The sequence below is a fragment of the Perca flavescens genome, chromosome 19 (assembly GCF_004354835.1).
Source record: "Perca flavescens isolate YP-PL-M2 chromosome 19, PFLA_1.0, whole genome shotgun sequence".
NCBI classification, from domain to species: Eukaryota; Metazoa; Chordata; class Actinopteri; order Perciformes; family Percidae; genus Perca; species Perca flavescens.
Genome location: NC_041349.1, coordinates 30,476,186 through 30,498,137, shown reverse-complemented (window position 1 = coordinate 30,498,137; position 21,952 = coordinate 30,476,186). Strand labels below are relative to the sequence as shown.

General features: G+C 39.4%; 1 protein-coding gene across 2 annotated transcripts in view; it reads right to left on the bottom strand.

The window, feature by feature from the left end:
* The window catches only part of adam19a (ADAM metallopeptidase domain 19a), a 240,780-nt gene that overhangs the window by 49,307 nt on the left and 169,521 nt on the right, over positions 1–21,952 (bottom strand). For both annotated transcript variants that reach the window (XM_028564941.1, XM_028564942.1), the window contains exons 6-10: positions 21,024–21,207; positions 14,047–14,112; positions 12,017–12,088; positions 11,485–11,651; positions 5,727–5,811 (exon numbers count right to left, since the gene is read on the bottom strand). In XM_028564941.1, the coding sequence (XP_028420742.1) occupies positions 5,727–5,811; positions 11,485–11,651; positions 12,017–12,088; positions 14,047–14,112; positions 21,024–21,207 (574 nt within the window). The remainder of the gene's footprint in view (positions 1–5,726; positions 5,812–11,484; positions 11,652–12,016; positions 12,089–14,046; positions 14,113–21,023; positions 21,208–21,952) is intronic.

Sequence of the window (21,952 nt, the reverse complement as noted above, 5' to 3'; positions counted from 1 at the left end):
GCTTCCACAACCCAGTGAGCAATAGGACATTGGGATTCCACAGAGCACATCTGACCACCAGAGAGCTAACAGCCCATTAGAAGCTAATCAAGCTCAGAAAAGCTATCGATCTCTCTGGCTGCGTTCAATTCGGTCTACTGCACACATATATGAAGCCATACAGTTACACATGCTGGATAAACTACATAGTGGGTATTTTAAAGCTACAGGCCTCCATGAATGATTTTAATGTCTAAATCCTACACCAACCAAGATGGTCTGCAGCAGACAACAGTGCCCCATCCTTCAAGTACTGAAAATTTGTCTTATATAGTTTTTCCAAAGAAATATTGCTTTTCCTGACTATGTTGTTCCTATGTGTGTATAAAGCAGTTTACTTTTTTTTTGTCCAGGTAAAAACAATGCCATTCAAACTCTACTGTATTGAGAAGCCTGTAAACAAGTTTGGCAGTAAAAACAGAATAATGACAATAAATGCCACTGAAAGGGGAAATCCAAGAAAATCATATCTGTGAGGATGATTAAATTGTTATTATCCAAAATAAAGCTTGTTCAGCACCTGCATTAGATATGAATGTGAAAAAACCTCTATGGTACTAATTTATCTTATTTATTCTGTTTTTCTGCAAGAGCTGACAAACAACAAGTGGACTACTCAGCCATATTAATACTTACATTACAATAATTTTTTTTTGAATTGGTAAGGTATGTTAAGGAATAATTTGACTTTTTGGGAAATATGCTTTCTTTTGAGAGATTGAGATAACATTGTCGTTATCAGTCTCATGTCTGTATGTTAAGTACAGAGCTGGAATCAGGACGTGGTTAGCCTAGCTTAGCATAAAGTCCGAAAGGGGGTGGGAGACAAAAAAATACACTGACCAGGCTCACTAGATACTAAACACCGACCATTAATTCATTATGCTAGCATGTTCTGCTAGTGTTAAAAAAAGTGCTTCCTGCTACTTAAAAAAATCTTGAAAAAAGTTGAGTGAGCCTTATTTTAAGAGCATGTGGGTTGTGTTAGTTTCAGGAATCTTTAATTAGAATTCCTGAAGTTCCATTGTTCATTTCTCTTAATAGTTGTGAGGCAAAATTGTGTTTTGTGGTGGTTTAATGTTATGGTGGTATGTTAAGGTTATGGTTTTACTCAAATCAAATTGGAATCTTTTTATCCAATAATTGCAAATTTCTCTAGATGACACAATATTTTGCTTTGCTTTTGTAGCAGCAGTTTTTTTGCAGTGAAAGTTTTAGAGGGATTGATTTCATCAGTAAAAATAAATAACAACTAATAAGTACTGTGGAAAATAGTTGAGCAGCTTCAGCCAGAATTGGCAGATTTACAAAAGATAAGTTATAAACTTTATTTGTATTTGTTGTGCAGTTTGTTGGATTCGAATCAATTGAACAGTAAGGCCGCTGGGAGGACAAAGGCAATGCCATGTACTCAGAAACAAAGAGAATGAGGCCTCAATGCAAACTCTACAGCCTAAAAGTCACACTTCTACGAGAAGTAAGTTTAAACATGGCCGAAGGTATAAAAACTACCAAATTTGTAGTTCACACCTACATGTTACCTGCAAGAACACTGATATCCTTTTGGCTAGGGTCCCTGGACGGATGCCAGGGGGCTCCGACCAGGTGACCTAAGGAATAAAAGTCCCTGTCCCACTTCATTGTCATTCAATGCAACTTCAAGTTGCTACAGAAGACAAACCATTGCTTTCCATTGCATCCGAGTTGGAAGCACAGTCAAACGTTTGTACTTTAATTAAATAGTTTAATTTACTGGATGAATTAACTATTTTGGTGTTCTTGTAACACTTTGGATCCTGTTGTGCATCAGTGCTTCATCTCTGCAGAAGAGAAAACAACGTTTCTTCAGAAAGAGATCGGAAAACATGGACATCGCTTTTCTTCTTAAGTTGACTGAGCTGCATTCTTCATTACATTTGAAGAGAAACCAGCTTTTCTGTTATCGCTGACAAGTGATATGGATCTGTTTTGTTTTACCGTGGAGCATCTATGGGACCCAACAAGCGGGAACACACAGTTAGGAGGCTTAAGTTTCTGGGCAGAGAAATAGAGGTGTGTTATTGTCAGTAACGGCTATCGCTGCAACTTGTTACTACATTGAATGTGATTTTGGACCTTGTGTGTGTCCGGTTTATTGTTGTAAAAGTACTAGATCATGGTACTTGTTGAATGTTTTGTGTTCGATACTACTGTATATTGTATAACGTTACCTCCCACCGCGGAGACCACTGTCGGTGGAGTTATACTGTAGCACGGGTAGAATTCAACCTCCTCCGTCTGTGTCAGGGACAATGGATCGACAACCCTAACTGGTTATAAGCTATAACATTACCGTCTAAAGACTTAGCCTACCTGTATTGCTCGTCATTCTTCCTGTGTTGTTTGGTGAGTGCTGTATCCTGAAGTTCCTTCAGTAAACTCTCTGAACTGAATGATCGTTGTCGTGACATCTCTTCTCTTTAGCCACACGCCTCCATCACAAATATGTGTTGATGTACTTCAGTCAAGTGCACGACAATTGGTGTCCGAAGTCGGATTGGCCCATTAGAAAGACTATATTTTACTATTGACTGCTATACAACTGGATCGCTTGAAAAAGTGGCAAGAAAGTCTGGAAAAAGTGACGAACTGTTATGCTAGCAGCTAGCTGGGCACCTCAGCGAACGTTGACAAGCTGTAAACAGCTGAGCATGTGCGCCGACAGAAGCCGTCTGTGGGATCTGCTCAGGGGATGTAGTCTCACTTTGTAATAATCAGGTCAGTGGGGGTGCTACTTTGCAAAACCTAATAACTCATAAGAAACAGTAGACAGTAGAGGAGGTGGACATGGATAAGGACAGTAGATGCGTGTGATATGTGATAGCACACATTGCCCATGTTAGGTCAGCTATGTTTTTTTTTTTTAACTGCTACCCATTAGATCATTATTTTTTTAAGACTAAACTTCTATTATGTTTTAGAATTTTTCTTTTCATAATTAAAATTAAAATTATGTAAAAGGTGATAATATTTTGAGGTGAAGTCATAATTCTAGTCATAGTATACTACAATAATGTCATTTTATTAGGAATTCTTTTTTAAAGGGGTGATAGAATGATTATACAGGGTATTTTACACTGTTCCTTAAGGTCTCATAATAGGGTATGTAACATTGGTTGGGCTGAAAATTGCCCAAATGCTATTTTATTAGGCCCTTAACTACCCTGTGAATATGGCTCTATTTGGAACAAGAGCTTTTCTTCCAAATATGGTATGCTCATGAATATTCAGAATGAGCTACGTGCTGATTGGTTTGAGCAAACTACATAGAAACACATGGGAGACTCGACAGCAGGTCTCATATTTCAGACACTGCAAAGTTATACATTGTTTATCGGGCTATTTCGTTATTAAAATCACTTCTGAGACTTTTTTTTTAGCGAGAAATCAACTATATAAAGCTCATATATGGGCCGTTTTACGAAAATTGATGGCCAATTGCAAATTTGGTAAGACTATGTGTCGGAGTTCAGCGGCCAGTGCTGCCTTTGTTCCCGCCCGGCCTGCCTTCCTTCACAGACCGGAGCTCCGTCACGGCAGACCACAGCACTCCATAGTCACTGTTTTTTTGCCTGCAACTCCCCTCTTCCTGCTAGCTAAATGGCCCGTGTATGTGAGTGAGAGCGCGGTCAGCGAGCTTGTTACACCAGCAATCTCTTACCACAGTTCCAGTTAATCTTTTAATGTGTGTAATTATAATGTGTTGAGTTATTATAATAAACGGCGCTTGTCCGCGAGTCCCTTTGATAGAGCCTGCAGCTGGATGTAACCCGTTTGTAGCTACAAATCACGGATAGTTAGCTTCATTTTCGGTGTAATTCCGAGTATATTTACAGTTTGAATTTCGTCACGCCACATATACAACATCTAGCTAAATGTCTTATAAAGCTAACAACGGTGTCCGATTTCAAATTAATGAATATTTGTGAAGATTAGGGCTTTTGTTATCTGCAACTGTCCCTTCAATCCTAGCTACCCGTGTAGCTACAAATCACGGATAGTTAGCTTCATTTTCGGCGTAATTCCGAGTATATTTTCAGTTTGAATTTCGTCACGCCACATATAGAACATCTAGCTAAATGTCTTATAAAGCTAACAACGGTGTCCAATTTCAAGTTAATGAATATTTCTGAATTTCAGAGGAATTCTAAGAGGAGGCTAGCTAGTTCTCATTGATAGAGCTACATCCAGCCGCAGGCTCTATCAATGAGACTCGTGGACAAGCGGCGTTTATTTCCCCAATCGTTTGTTTAAATAACTCAACACATTTACATTACATTACATTACACACATTAAAAGATTAACTGAAACCTGTGGTAAGAGATTGCTGGTGTAACAAGCTCGCTGACCGCGCTCTCACTCACATACACTGGGCATTTAGCTAGCAGGAAGAGTGGAGTTTCAGGCCCTGGAGCTCTGTCAGGGCAGGGGCATTTGGTTGTCTATTACCCCAAGAGACAGTAACTTGCGCGGGTATGGAGTGCTGTGGGCTGCCAGTCGTGACGGAGCTCCAAGTACCTCATAGCAGGCCGGGGTCTGTGAAGGAAGGCAGGCCGGGCGGCAAGGCAGCAACACAGGCAGCACCGGCGCTGAACTCCGACACACAGTCGGACAAAATTTGCAATTGGTCATCCATTTTCGTAAAGTGGCCCATATTTGAGCTTTACATAGTTGATTTCTCGCATAAAAAAGTTTCAGAAGTGAATTTTGTAATGGAATAGCAGAGATCTGCGTGACCTAGCTAGATTGAGAAGACTACCTGATCTCAGGTCAGTTGTGTAGCCTATGTAAATGTTGGGGCGTGACCGTTCTCTTAATACACCCATGGGCTGACGAAGGTTACGGTTTTTGGGAGGTTGACGTCAACTTCCAGCTTTGTTGAGATTTGCCGTTTTTAGCGGCAGTTTCCAATTTGAGATTTTCATAGTAAAGGGGTGTCAGTGGGACTTTGAGTTTCTATGTATGTCCTATTTACCCACCGAACTGTCGTTATTCAACTATGACAGGGTGAAATCAGTTTTGCATTCTATCACCCCTTTAAAAACTTATTTAGTAGTTGGGTGTGTCCGACAAGTGTTTTCTTGCCAATGTTCAAAGTGATAATCTGAGTACTCCTATATGGGCTAATTAGTTTGGGGCATAATTTGTTGTTGTTTCGGGGGTTTTCTATTTGCTCATGAATACTAATTAGCTGATTACTAGAGATTTACTCAAACTTTGGTTCATGGTTTTTCATATATGGAATATAATTGAATTTAGGTAGTGGAGCTTTTGAACTAAAAACTACTTCCTGCTTACTGGAAACCAGATTAATGAGAGCTGTGAGACTAAGCCAAAAAAGTTAAATCTATGGCTGTAAAACCAAAACCTATAATATATTATTATAAAAAATAAAATAAAATAATTATGATACAAAAATGGGAGTGCAGCTTTAATCTCGCTCATGCAACATGAAGAAGTGATGACCAAAAGTCTATATTTTAGAGGACGTCCTGCACACACAAAAGCAAAGACAATCAATAGAAGATGAATTCAAGCTGGGAGAAAATACTGAGGGGAAAAGGGAGTATTTGTGAGTGAAAAGAAAACACAGCAGGGAGAGGAAATGATAGATTGGAATAAAAGAGGAGAAATGTCTTCCCACGTACCACGTTGATGCCTCCAGAGTTTTCCAGGCTGCACATTCCCTCCAGTGGTGCCATCCCAATAGTTGTCCCCTTGAAAATCACACCGCTATCGGAGCCACACACACACACACACACACACACACACACACACACACACACACACACACACAGACAACGAAAAATCACTTAACCTTAATCTTCAGCCTGTTCACTTACAGACTCCACAGTGGTTGCACATTGATTGCTGATGCAACAGCAGTGCAAAGTGGCATACATGACAAGCCTGTCAGATGTGGGAGAGGGTGTGTGGAGAACCTCAATCCCACAGCACAACTAACTATGGAGCAAGAGGGCGCACCAATTTACTGCTTATGAATGAATGGTGAATGTAAGTGTGTGTGTGTATACACCGGCAGTCAAACTGCGATGCTGCTACTGCCGGCATGCTGAGTTGTTCAGCCCAATTATAGTCGATTGAAGCGAGATCTTTTGCTTAATAAAATCTCTGTTTAACTAATCATTTGTCAATTTACACACTAACGAAATATGTAATTATCTGACCCAAAGCTGGGCGGGTTTCTGTCATTGGAGCCACACAGAGGCTTATTGGGGGATAGGAGGTGGATGTGGAGTTAATAATCTTTCCTATTAGCTGAGGTACTGTGATGATTATGAAACCATGCACTAATCTGTGTAGAAACATTAGAAGGGCAGAAAGTCTGCAGGTTCTGTCACCAAACAAAAACTAAAGCAGCAACTTTCATTGGAAAAATAGAATAATGTTAAGTCAGAGGTGGGTAGAGTAGCGAAAACTGTACTCGAGGAAGAACTGTTACTTTGTAAAAACAATTATTTAGGTATAAGTAAAACATAGTCATCATTTTGATGACTATGTTTTACTACCTAAAACATAGTCATACCTAAGTAATCTTTAAAAATCTGAGAGACTTCTTCACTTCTGACTGGACGGTAGGGGAAACAGTGGGATCGTTGTCAAGATGTTCAATATCACTTCGTTTGTTAGTGCTCTTGGCTGTTGTAACGACAGTGGTTAGGGTCGTTGGAGACACCCGAGGCCAAGTCTGAACGACTTTTGTTGACACTTTCACATGAGGCCAAATGTGAGTATTTGTTTAGTTTCCTGGGAAAAGATGAAAGGACCCCTGAGAGGTTAAATAGCTGGGTTCCCCCTATTTTTCAGTCAGAAGTCTTTCGCATGAGAGACAAAATGTCTTTGGAGCACCTTTAACCAAGTCCAGCTGCCTTTGATTTGAACCCTTCCTTGGATAAATTAGCGAGTAATGGACTAAATGTAACTCGTTACTAAACAGCTGGTGTTAGTGGAGAATTATTCAATTAATACACATAGATGTTTTTTTCTTTCATGTGATTTTATCAACCGTATTCTGTAGACCGCTGCACTGTTTGGATGCGACCATTTGTTTTTACAGTGAATTTTGGAGTTTCTCATTGGCTCTCCACAATGTAAGTCACCATCTACAGCATACCGAGTTACCAACATAACTTCTTTAAACTAACTTCTTTTTTCTGTCTTTGACATCGATAAATATATCAATCATTTGAGAACTAAATGTTTTATTTTTCTTCTGGAGATGCTCCATCTTGGATGGACTCCAAGGATGGAGGATTTCAGATTTGGGCAAAGTAAGGAATAAGCAAAGTATGTGACCTCTTTAAAAGGTCCAATGTGTAGGAATTTCTCCCATCTAGCGTTGAGATCATATATCACAATCAACTCTCTCGCACCATGCAGTTCAAAGTACGTAGTACAGCTACGGTAGCCTTCACACTTCAAAAAGCCGGTCTCTTGCTCTTTTCAATATCCTTTTTCTTTTTCTGGGCGAAGAAGAAGACTCCTGTTCCTGAAATTTGGATTTTGAATACGTGTGGTCCTCCATGTTTCCTTCTTCAAACTTGCCGCAGCCGGGAAGCTACGATACCCATTAGCAGCATTAGCAGCACCTGTGAGTTTATCATGTGACAGCGAAAATGCGAAAGGCGGAGCAGTACGTCCTGTATGTCCCTTACTGGTAATGTATGAAATTCTTTCTTTTTTTTAAATATCTCCAAGTGAGGAACTTTATTTTTTCTATGCAAAACCAATCAGTAGGGATTCCTGCACTCTCATCAACAATTGCAATGAAGGGGTTTGATTTAATCAATATATTACCGGCTTGTATCTGGCTCTAAAGAAACATTGATAGCTGGACTTGAGACATGGAGGGCGGACTTAAAAGAAAACAATTGGAAGAAAACTTGTGATGCATCTCAGAAAAAAACAGCAAACCCTAATTTAAAGCTACTCCAATATAATTAACTCCTTTTAAATTGAATAAATACGACAGTTATATACCTGACCTTTGTTTTAAAGGAACGCCGACTTATTGGGAATTTAGCTTATTCACCGTAACCCCCAGAGTTAGACAAGTCGATACATATCCTTCTCATCTCCGTGCGTGCTGTAAGGCTGTCTGACGGCTCCAGCGGCATCAGGCCAGCACAGAACATGCAGGTGAATGGTTCCAGCAATCCTACTGCTCCGAATAAGTGACAAAATAGCGCCAACATGGCCTATTTACATGTTGTGATTTATAGAGTCACAGCGTGTACAAAAAATAACGTAACATGAGACACAGCCTTCTTCTAACTGTAAACAAACCGGGAACTATATTCTCAGGCGGAAGAATATAGTACTTGGGCGGAGTGATATGCTCGCAGCAAGCCTGTCTGAGAATATAGTTCCCGGTTTCTTTACTGTTAGAAGACGGCTGTGTCTCATGTTAACTTGTTTTTTGTACACGCTGTGACTATACAAATCACAACATGTAAATAGGAACATGTTGACGTTATTTTGTCACTTTTGTCACAATTGGGAGCAGTAGGCTAGTTGGAACCAGTTACCTGCAGGATCTGTGCTGGGCTAAGCTAATGCTGGAACCGTCAGACAGCGTTACAGCACGCACGGAGATGAGAAGGGTATGTATCGACTTGTCTTACTCTGGGGGTTACGGTGAATAAGCTAAATTCCCAATAAGTCGGCGTGTTCCTTTAAATGCAGTGAGGCTAAAGACACATGTTGTGTCTGGAAGTTTGACAAAATAAAACATCATGGAGGGAGGTGATCAATAAAAATGAAGCATAGCGTAAGTTCTGGCAGGTCATGGAGTCAAGCTTGGCTATTATCTCAGCTCATAGCTGACAGTTCCTAACTGTAACGCTGTCTGACGGAGGTGAATGGTTCCAGCAATCCTACTGCTCCGCATAAGTGACAAAATAACGCCAACATGTTCCTATTTACGTGTTGTGATTTGTAGAGTCACAGCATGTACAAAAAACAACTTAACATGAGACACAGCCACCAGCACACCAGCTGATGGCTCAGCTGATTCCTTCCTGAGCATATGATTGGATTTCCCAATCAGAGCACTCTACCTTGCTGCATCTCTGCTAGCACTTGCAACCCACCTCCATCCCATCCTTTTAAATATACATATATTCATGTTGTCTGACTTAATCAATGTCATGTCTGTTGTCATTGATGCTGCTCTGTTCTGTACCCTGGGGGGATCCTGTACTTCTGCTCTCCCCGCTTTCCATGTATGCACATGGAGGGGCAGGGAGGTGTGCTTTCCCTGCCTCATACGTTCCATGTATGCACATGGAAGTGTGGGGAGGCCCCAGAACAGAGCCATACCGCCAAATACAAATTGCAGATGAATGAATCTATTTATAGACAAAGTGTCTTGTCTGTGAACATTCCACTTGACCCTAAGATGATTTTGCTGCACCTGTATCCAACAAATCTGAATCTGAAACCCCAAGAATATAAATGTATTGATTTTGCTTTACTAGAGGCAAAAAGAACTAAAACTCTCATCTGGAAGAAAATGGAGGCACCTACAATTGGAGATTGGATCAAGAATATGGCACAATGTATGTCCATGGAGAGACTGACATATATATTGAGAGGCAAATTGGGGGTGTATGAGAAAATCTGGAAACCATTTGACCTGTTTGTAAAAGAAGAAGACATAGGGGAGCTGCTACTGTGATACTGCCATATAATATGCATTTTGTTTTTTGATTGTTGTAGTACGCCAGAGGTTGAGAGAGACATTTTTGTTTTGTGATCTTTTTTTCAAAGATCACATTTTGTGACTCATTTAAGTATAAGTCAGGATTAGACACACCTTGTCATTGGCCAAATAGTTAAAGGAACACGCCGACTTATTGGGACTTTAGCTTATTCACCGTAACCCCCAGAGTTAGATAAGTCGATACATACCCTTCTCATCTCCGTGCGTGCTGTAACGCTGTTTGAGTGCTCCAGCATTAGCTTAGCCCAGCACAGATCCTGCAGGTGAATGGTTCCAGTAATCCTACTGCTCCAAATTGTGACAAAATAATGCCAACATGTTCCTATTTACATGTTGTGATTTGTATAGTCACAGCATGTACAAAAAACAACGTAACATGAGACACAGCCATGTTCTAACCGTAAACAAGCCGGGAACTATATTCCCAGACAGGCTTGCTGCGAGCATATCACTCCGCCAAAGTACTGTATTCTTTCGCCTAAGAATATAGTTCCTGGTTTGTTTAGGGATAGAAGGTGGCTGTGTCTCATGTTAAGTTGTTTTTTGTACATGCTGTGACTCTACAAATCACAACACGTAAATAGGAACATGTTGGCGTTATTTTGTCACTTATGGGGAGCAGTAGGATTGCTGGAACCATTCACCTCCGTCAGACAGCGTTACAGTACGCACGGAGATGAGAAGGGTATGTATCGACTTATCTAACTCCGGGGGTTACAGTGAATAAGCTAAATTCCCAATAAGTCGGCGTGTTCCTTTAAGTGAGCCAGAAGAAAATAGACTTGAAGTGTACAATTCAAACAGATAAGAATGTAAAGCATCAGCAGTTAAGTGGCTGGTGTAGGCAGCTGTAGCAACAGCTGCAGTCCCCTGTCAGTGTCAACACTAGATCTGTGCAGCCACAGAGCTGCTGCGCATCTTAAAGAACAATTTGTAGAAAACTTCATGGCGAGTTTCTACTTAAAGGAGCAGTATGTAGGATTAAGAGGGATCAATTGGCAGACATAGAATATAATATTCATAACTATGTTTTCATTATTGTATAATAACAAAAACATAACAAAACAAAATTATGACTGGTGTGGTAACTGCATGCCAAATTAATGAGAGCACACAACGCTGGTTGCTGACAAGCATTGCATTTTTTTTAAACGGAAACACGATGTATGAAACTGCCAATTAAATTAATTTTCTTATTAATCAGAGGTGCCAAAACGGCTCGTTCTGGCCCACTTTAACCCCTGGCTGTAACATGCCATTAAATACAGCAATGCGGCAACAAAAAGTAGTGAAGAAGACAGCTAGCTAGTAAACATGGATGTAAACTAATTCTGGTTTCACAATGTTCTAAAAAATCTGCTTTTTAAATGTTTTATGAGGAAGGAAATACATTTAATATGTTTCTTAGACCATAAACCTGCAATACCTGATTTTAACCTTTTAAGTTGACATAGTCATAGTCATAGTTGACAAGTCTATTTTCTTCAAACTTACAGTATGTGTGTAACCACATTGATCGTGTTTTGGGATGAGAGCACTGCAGAAATGCTTCTGAGTGAGCAGAACTCACCAGCTGCTGTGTTGCTGATGTACTGCTTTTTCTACATTGCAACGGTGTGTGTGTGTGTGTGTGTGTGTGTGTGTGTGTGTCCATTTCTTACGTCAGCAGCTGGGCGTTGTCATGTTTCTTGCGGGATTTCAGCTTCTGTCTCCACTGGAGGAAGGACCAGAGGGTGGCGTTTGGCTCCTCAGTGACGATACATTGATCCCTGTCGGTCCAAACCTCCAAACCAATCAGAGGCACACGAATGTTCAGAGCCCTGTAAAACTAAACACACAACAAAACAACAACAAATAAGTACCTACACACACACAGCTTTGTCCACAATCTTGTCATAAGCTCCCGTAACGCAGTCTGGTCACACAAGGCAATTTTTTCCCAATCTTCCTTCAGGGCTGTGGAAGGACGCTATTGATTAAATCCTGATGAGGCTTCATACAACAGTAGATATTTGTGTACACTTTTCAATCACTGATTATTTATTTGGAAGATCAACAAACTTCAAAGTTGATCAATAATAGATGACATGGAGATATGCACCGACTGTACAATAATATCTATTAGTTTGGTGAATGGAGCTGTTTGTTTTCTGCAGAAATGCACTCTGCAGCATGAGAACCCATCAGCCTTACCTTATCCACATAATTGGCAATTTCCATTATCCTCGCCTTGGTCTTTCCATAGTCCTTATTCTGCCGTTTAAACTGCAGGACAGGGAAAATGGGGGAGTATTAGTGGCATGAATGAGGTCAGCGGTCAGAAAAATAAATAAAATGCTAAAGAAAATTCTTTCTTAAGCTTCCTGCAGAGACTAATGACCCATGAAAACATAACTGCAAAAACCAAGGTTTTGGAAAAAGTTGTTTTTATACAGTTACAAGCCTTTTTGCCTTTTTACAGCAGAACTCTGTGTTTGAAAAATTTCAATCTGGTTTTAGATCACGTCACAGTACTGAGTCTGCACTGTTGAGAGTACATAATGATATTGCCTTGTCAGTAGATGCCGGGAATCCTACTGTTTTAGTGCTTTTAGACCTCACAGCAGCTTTTGACACAGTGGACCATGCAGTCCTCCTCTCTCGCCTTGAAGATTGTGTAGGCATCAGAGGCTCGGCACTTAAATGGTTTAGCTCCTATTTGGCAAATAGGAGCTTTTCTGTCATGATTGAGGACCTCTCCTCGTCAGCTGCTCCTCTCTCTTGTGGGGTACCCCAGGGCTCAATTCTTGGCCCCATTTTGTTTTCTTTATACATGTTGCCTTTAGGGGCTATTATAGGAAAACATAACCTGTCATTTCATTGTTACGCAGATGACAGTGTTGCACTACATTCCCTGCTTAGTTGTATCGCTGATATTAAGTTGTGGCTTTCAGAAAACTTTCTTAAATTGAATGAAGATAAAACGGATTTTCAGTGCTTCAGCCATGCAAGATGGTCCAGCTTTGAATCTGGGAGCTCTGGCATCCTACATTAGGTCATCTGTCAAAAACTTGGGGGTTACTTTTGATTGCAGCATGAAATTTGACAAACAGATCAGTAATGTTGTTAGAATGAGCTTTTTCCAGCTTTGTCTACTGGCTAAAGTTAAGCCTTTCCTGAACAGGCATGATCTAGAAAAGGCGATTCATGCTCTTATCAGTTCAAGATTGGATTACTGTAATGCTCTTTATATTGGTCTGAATCAAACCTCCATCTTACGTCTTCAACTTGTACAAAATGCTGCTGCTCGCTTTTTAACAAATACACCTAGACGTGCACATATTACTCCCGTTCTCCACACTCTACATTGGCTCCCTGTGCGTTTTAGAATAGATTTTAAGATTTTGTTGTTTGCTTTTAAAGCCTTAAATGGTCTGGCCCCGGAGTATTTGTCTGAAATTTTAACTTTGCGGGAGCACAACCGGTCATTGCGTTCTTCAAATCAGTGAGTTTTAGAAGTGCCTAGGTCAAGGTATAAACGTTGGGGTGATCAGGCTTTTGCAGTTGCTGCCCCGAGACTCTGGAACAAATTACCCCCTGATATTCGCACTATCACAGATGTAGCTCTTTTTAGGTCCAAACTCAAAACTTATCTGTTCTGTCTGGCCTTTAATACATAGCAGTGGTGTGACAATTTCATTCTTTTGTTTCTGTGTAACCTTTTCTGATTTTACTGTTTTCTATGTTCATTCTTTCTATTGTATGACATGTGTTTCTGATGTTAAGCACTTTGGATACCTGCTGGTTTTGTAAAGTGCTATATAAATAAATTTTGATTGATTGATTGATTGATTGAACTGCAACCTAACCAGTCATGCTTTACCACTTCTATCCCGGTCCATCAGCATAATTATACCAATTACAGAAGGAGAGGACCAGATTCTTATTGTGCTGTTACCATGGTATTAATGTAGAAGACAAATCCTAACAGACTTTTATGAAGATATAGCATATCATCACTGCAGCTTAGTGTCTATTTAAAAGCCCTTCCACCTTTAGAATCCACCTAAATACATGTCATTAAGGAGACAAATACTTCCGCCTCAACTCTCATGAAAGAGCTCCATTAGCTGGAATGAGATAATTGTTTAAGACGTGGAACCTGTTTCCATTTGATGGCTGGCGCTCACATTGATGTGCACAGAAATATTCTGCTGTAGAATGGAGGGTTACTGTTAGCTTACCAGTGTGTTGTCAGCCACTATGTACAGCTCCATGTACTTGGTTGTACCCCAGGCGTTTCTTTTAACCTAACAGTAAAGACAAAGGCAGGTGGAACATGGTTATGTACAGGAAATCAATCTGATTAGTTTGCTAGATTATACAACACACTACACTATATTATACTACACTGTTCTGTTCTGTGTACTGCACTGTATACTGTGTACTGTACACTATATTACACTACACTGTACTACAATACATTATATTGTACTATACTACACTATTAATTATAGAAAGAAATAGATTACTTTTGAATCTATTCCAATCAACAATACAACTTCTTTTACCCATTAATATAATGTTCTATGAAAATATAATAAAAAATTGCGCATATATATATATGATATAAAAAAAAAGACACAGTAGCATGTTTTTCATATCATAAAAACAACAAAAGAAAACAGTAACAATAAATAAAATATATAGTAAACAAAGAAGAAAAAGACAATAAAAATGAATTACAGAATTGTTTTAACCTAAACTCCTTGCTGATAACAGCTTCTCTTAGTTTGATCTTTTTGAAGTATTTGCCATTATGATTAAATGTGAGGGGAGGCTGTTACAGCTCTATATATTACCATTTTTTTAAGAGCATTGGTTCTGGGCAATGGCAGAGTAAAGCCATAACCTCTACCAATGTAGGTAATAGCTGCGAGAACAGGTTGGCGGGTTTACGTAGTGTACACATATTCTTTAGAAATACAATCAGGCTGCATGCTAGACTTTCATCTACTGTCATCCATGACAGCCTGTATGCATTTCTTCCACATTACTCCTTGTGGGGCAACGAAGAACAAGCCGAGCTGCTCTGTTTTGAGTGAGCTGTAATTTGACAAGCTCCTGTTTTGACGCACTAGACCAGATCATATAGCAATAGTCTAGATGGGGCAAGACTAGAGACTGTGTTCCTAACTTAAAGTGATGGTTCGGAGTAATTTCACCCTAGGGTCCTTTGCACCATGACCTCGAGCCAAACACTCCCCCAGAAGCTTTTTTCACCTGGGTCAAACTTTGGGAGAGTTAGCGTTATCAGCTGAATAGCTTAGCACAGGGGCTAATGGATCCGAAGTGTCTCTTAACATTACCCCACTAATAATGCCCGAAATTATACCAAATGTCTACACTAGTACAAATAGGTTATGCACTCATAAAACGATGGATTGTAAAGTTTGTAAGTACACCAGAAGTTTATGTAAATAACACTTGCCTGCTGGCTTCTGCTCTCTGCTGTTGTTGTTGTTGTCGCTGCTGTTACTACCGGGCAGTAAGAGGGCTTAGGGCCGTCTACAAATTACAACACCGAAAAGAGATGCAACAAAAATATTTGGCTCGAGGTCATGGTGCAAAGGACCCTAGGGTGAAATTACTCCGAACCATCACTTTAATTGTTGACTCTGTCAACAGTCGAGCATATCTTTTAATAATGGAGATGTGTCTACTCATTTTGGACACTATGTTGTTAATATTAATAGTCCATGACAATGTTTCATCAATCCTGACACCCAACAATTTAGCCACTTTTACTGGTTTGATAGCATTTCCCTGCAATGAAAGGAAGTTTGTGGTCCAATGTTAATGCATGCTTTGAGTTACTTTTTGTTTTTGAAACACTCAATTTTAATTTGTTTTCTGAGACCCATTTATCAACAAGCATTAACTCCTGTTGCAGCATCCTATTGACTTGTTCGACGTTCCCTGCAGAGGTGTACATTGTAGTGTCATTTGCGTAGATTGCCATACCTGCATTTTTTAATACATATGGCATATCATTTACAAAGATAGAATAAAAGAGAGGGCCAAGGCAACTTCCTTGTTGAATACCGCATTGAAGAGTCTCCATGTTTTAGATTGTGCCGTTAAATATCACACATTGTTGTCTATTAAACAACAAATTTTTCATCCAATTAATAGCAGGATCTTTGAATTTATAAACACATAGCTTCATGAGTAGTAGTAGCTTATGATGTATAATATCAAAAGGTTGCACTAACATCTAATAGCACAGCTCCTACAATTGACTTCCTGTCGATTTGTTTTAGCCAATCATCAGTTAGGGCAGCTAGTGCTGTACTTTTAGAGTATCCTACTTTATATACATGCTTAAAACAGGTAATATACTGATCGGCCTGCTGTTTGACCCTAGAAATGGCTCTTTACTGTTTTTGGGAAGGGAATAACCTTTGCAATCTTCCACAACTGAAGAAAAACACAGTTATCAAAAGCATAAATTAAAATTATGATTTAAGGGCTTGGCCACAGTCTTAGCTGTTATCTGCAGTAATCTGCTATCCAGATTATCCACCCCAAAAGGCTTATCACTCTTGACTGCTAAAAGAAGCTTTTCTAGATCCTCTGCATTGGTCAACTCAAATTCAAAACTACACACATTGTCATGCATAATATGTTTTTTAATTATGTCATCAGAAAGCTGTTTTGATCAAATCACTGGTTTCTGAGGTTTGTTATTTTGTATGATTCAGCATATCTTATTTTCTGTAGCAAATATAGTAATATTATTTAAAAAAAAACAACTATTTAATATTATTCACAAGAAGTCAATAATGCAGCACTTTATGTAAGGACACAAAGTACAGTACGACCAAACGATGATTCCGTCTATTATTCAGGTCCTAAATGTGCCTTGGTCTTGATACTGCATTGTTCTGCACTAAAAAGAACACAATTGTGGAGAAAATACTGAATATAAAAATGTGGAATTTAAAAGACCTGATGCAGGTAGGCAGGCACTGGTGTCAGTATAGCACAGAAAAAGAAAAGCTAGAAACCAGTCCTGATTATTTGACCTGATAAAACTGGTTTAAATCTTTTAACTTCACAGTCTGAAAGTGGTACTTAAATAGCTTAAAAGCCTAATATGTATGAGTAGCCCCCCAGCCATTCCTGCTGTTGTGTTTACAAAGCTTTACGGCTCCTTATATCCCTCCATCATTAAGTTTCCATCCTCCTAATACTTGATTACAGCCATTAGGAAATGGCTCTGCTGTAATTAAAACTCATTGATTTACGAGCCGGGAGGCTGCTGCCTCGGATCGGTCTGCACTTTGGACCAATATTGCGGATTGGCGGGGAATCTGAGGCACATATCACACTAGCCCATTCACACATCGCATTGTTTATTTGAGAGGCAAATAGAGGCAAAAGCCTTGGAACTCAGTCTGGGGTCTGCTGTGGCTGGCATTTCTGCTTAACAACCCAGGATTAATGGGTGGCAGTGAGGGGAATTGGGAGAGCCAAGGGGGTATGATGCAGGAGGGAGGGAGATAAAGAACAAGGGGAAAAGGATGATGCCCTGATGGAGAGCTGAGAGGGCTTCAGCATATGAGGTGGGGAGAAAGATGGTGATGATGAACAGTTTAGAGTGATTGAGAACAGAAACTGGAAAATGATAAATATTAGAAGAAATATGAGAAGAAAAACCAAAGAATGACTGTTCGTCCCAGCAGTGGAGACAGATGAAGGCAAAAGGGCCCACTGAGGAGCCCTTTTATCATCTACAACTGCAGATGAGCAAATTAGACATGTGTTGAGTCAAAGTAATAATTCCCTCCATTTCCAGGTGTTGCAACAGTAATTTTGCTCTCAAAATATAATATTGTGTATGCATATAAATAAGACCATTTCCCCTGCAGAGACAAATGTTTTAATGTGATTGGTGAGTTCATTTATCTGCGTAATAAGCCAAACCAAAAAAGAATCATGACTAATGAAGAGGTTGGTGACAAGTTTCTGAACTCGTTCATTGCAATGAGCATACGATGAACCCCACTTCACAGCAAAATGGATTTAAAGCATACAAATGACGAATGGTGATGTGGAGGCCTTCTTATTGCAAAGAGTGACACCCACCATGTCTGCAAAGAAAGCGGAAATACGTGGCGGAAATGAATCGTTTTATGGCCGGTTGCAACCATAAAATGACCTAAAACGTAATTGCAATTCATTATTTATTCGGTAAATAACATTTTAATCAGCGTTTATCACATAAGCTGTTTACCGATTAAGAGAAAATTTGTATTGTGTGAACAGTTAACTTCATGAAATATTGTATGTAATGTTTTCTTTTGCGGGTTCCAAATGTTCCACAAAAACAAGTTTGGAGCTTAGTAAGTTAGATAAGTCTGGCAAAGTGAGACTAGGTCTTGTATGACCAGTAGCTTTTGGTGGCTACTATCAGCTAATGTTAGAAAACTTTGGATATATACTGCTGTGCTTTAGCTTTAACCATTATCCTCTAATAGCCACTTACAGCCACAGTGGTAGGTCACTTTATACAAATTTACTGGCTTTTAAGACAAAGAACATCTTAAAATTGAAAATACATAAAAGGATAAAGCTGAAAAAAAAAAAACACCAACATGATGAATGAGGTATGGGATGTTAATTTCAACAGAACGGTCTAACAACTAAGTATAATAGATTTAGGTGTATGGATTGATATGTGTTTGTACGGTAGATATGGTGGACGCCATCATTGAATTAATCCAAAATGTCTAACTTTACTCAACTGTTCAACTGGCTTTAGATTGTCCTGTATAACAACAGTATGATGTGTTCAGTATTGAAGTTATAGTTTTTTTTCAGAATTTTTTTTTTTTTACAAAGTCAAGGTTCTGCCTTGAATATCATTCAATTATCAGAAAATTATACTATCTCATCAGGGTTCAATCAGGTGAAAGTGGGAGGAAAATTATTTCTTGTCTTTATAATTGCCTCCAGAGTATGGAACACACAATACTTTGTATATCAAAGCAAAACGGGAGGCAGAGTTTAGGAAAGATATCTCATGGAATCCTGGGTTAAAATCTGTTCTGAGGCGCACAGAGTAATTTCCTCCCATAGCTGGAGAGAATTCAAATGGAAAATGGTAGCAAGATACTTTAGAACGCCGCACATAACCGGAAAGTATAGTTCCTCAACAACAAGTTGCTGTTGGAGGAACTGTGGAGAAACCGACTCAAACTTTGTCCACACCTTTTGGTCTTGTGGGAAACTTAAGAAATATTGGGATGATATCTATTTAGCATTGGCAATATTTTTAACATAGAAGTCAGTAGGGATCCGCTGGTTGCTTTGTTGGGAACCACCCCTTATGGTTTTGATCGAAGGGATGATGTATACCTTCTGCAAATCCTTCTTGCTGCAGCCATTAAGGGTATCACTGTAAATTGGCTTAAGCCCACTGTACCAACATTTCAGTGGTGGAACAAGCGGGTGTGGGAGCTTTACAGAATGGAAGAAATAACTAACAACCGTCCACCCCCCCCTTCCTTTAATTACTTAATTGTTTTTTTTGTTTTGTTTTTTATCTTCTTTATTAATGTTTTATGTTTTCACTGTATTTATTTAATTCTATGTATTTACTTATTCATTTTTAAATTGTGGTCTGATCAGATACCTCTTTATGTTACTATGTATGTCTATGCTGACTGTCTACAATAAATAAAAAATAAGTTAAAAAAAAAAGAAAGAAAATGATGCTGCGGAGAGTAGTTGTTTTTGGCAGTGATTCTAGTTTGATTTAGTTGGGTTCACTTGAATCTCACATTTGTTTATCCTTTCAATTGTGACATTTTTGATGGAATTTGGAAAGGTTTGTAGCAAGTTTAGCTTTCTTCCCTGGGCTCCGTGTGCTAGTGTGACATCATCATACAGTGACATACAGCAGTGGTTCCCATCCTGGGGTCCGGGCACCCCTCAGGGGGGCGGCAAAAATCACAGGCAGTGAGCAAGTCTATATTTGGTTTGAGGTTGAGGTAAAAAAAAATAAAAAATTGTTAGACAAATTATGATAATACACTAGAATATATAATGTATACAAAAGTCGGAATAAAAACTATATATTTTTGTTCTCACTTAAAATTGTAGGCAGGCTACTTAGTAGGCCAAACCTCTGGGACAGAATCCTGGCCTTCGGTCTAAATCTGGGCAACGACGTCATTCACCTGTTCAGCCGAGAGACGCACCCCATTCACCAGCAGTTAATTAGTACGGTTTTTTTTTATTGTTCAACTACCCATTTCCCCTAGAAAATGATGAAATCACGAAATAATGAGAAATAACAGATTTTTGTTTTTGTTTTTCACACCAAAGCCGCAAAAGGTGCCTCTCACTTTAAAAAACAACAACATACAGTGCTTTACGCTGGGATTTCACAGGCAGCTTCTATAACCCCGATGCCCACTGCTGCCTGTGAAAACCCAGCGTTAGCAATCGATAGAGTAGCCTACTTCCTTGTTTACTGCTGCACTTGCAATGAATAAAAGTTTTGAGAAGAAAAGAGAATCTGTCTCCATAAAATCCTCTGTTGAGTGTGATGATTATTTATCTGTGTTTTAAAACATAATCAATTGCGTACCGTACAATGAGGAATTTAAGTACAAAACATTAGCTGTTTACTGAATACGACGTGTAAAGCCCCTGCCAATTTCTAGCATGTGAGGTAATTGGTATGCATCACTTCTGAATTCTCACGACCAGGGATCAACCCATGTCTACTGGCTTGGTTTAAATTGAAAAAAGGGTTGAACACTGTTCAGATAACCCTGCATCTAAATGACATCAAAACCTTTGAAGAAAAGTTGTTACAGGGCTACAAGACTTTTTTTTAAATGTTTGCTGTGGTATTGCTGTAGTAATCCTTTTTTGGTCTGTATTTGGAACAGACCAATATTTTGGGAAATCCATTTGCTTGTCTTTGGATGCACAGAGATTAAATTGTTATTGATCCTCTCGTCTGTGTTTGGGAAAGGCAGCAAACAAGTGTATTTCCCAGTTAGTTGACTGTTCCTTTAAAGTTAGTGTTAAAGACAAAACGGTAGCTTTGTCACAATACTTAACTTTATATCAAGAAAACAACCTAGTATGGTCTAATCAAGTTTTCTAGCAAATGAGTGTCGTTGGTGAGTGCGAGACTCACCCTTGAATGAAACTGTCTGAGCAGGTTGGAGATGTGGTTGGACTGTGTGGTGTGCTGGCCGTGTCCACAGTTTCCACCTTTAATTGGCAGTTCCTCTGTACTCCACAGTGAATGGTGGGGAGGATCCACACCACTGATTGGCTCCAGGTAGTATGTGTCACTAGAATTCAAGGATATCAGGCCCCTGTGTGAAAGACAAAAACACAGAAAGGAGCCAAGTAATGCTGGTTAGCTTGTGGACAACACCAACATGGGATATTGGGGTTTTCTTGAAAATTCAAGTTGTGCTGCCCTCAAAAAGCAAAAAAAAAATCAATGAATGCAGCTGAGGTACAGCAAACACTGCAATGTCCATTTCAGGAATAATTGTTTTTTTAGGTTGCTAGCATGTTTTTTTTCAACCATTGTTTAGCATGGTCTAAAACTTGAGATACATTATTTATTAGTTGAAAAACTATTGTAACTGTCCTCTAAAGAGTTCTCACTTATCCATGTCACATATTCACCCATTACACTGACATAATGCTATATATTCTGTATTTGTTTAGTTACCTGCCTCAGCTTTCTCTCCCCCTTCAGGCACTTTCAAATTGGTTCAAATGTTTTTTTCTTCTCAAAGTTACAACAGAGTGAAGACACATTGCAGGGTGGACAAGGGTCCACCGAGTCTATATCCAAGTTTTCGTGCAGATTGGACTCACGGCCCAGGAGGAGTTAGACAAAATAGCTTTCCCATTTATTGCGATGTGGCTAATTAATTACAGAAAATGTAAACAGCGCCGTCTAATGGCCAATTGCCACCAAGTTTGGCACAAATGCTAAACCAGCCATGAGGAACAACATTGTCAAGGTGTTTATGTGGGCGCCAATTCTTGTGAGTTTTCGTATATACAGAGGCCGTCAAAAATGTGCCCAAGGGCTAAAACCAA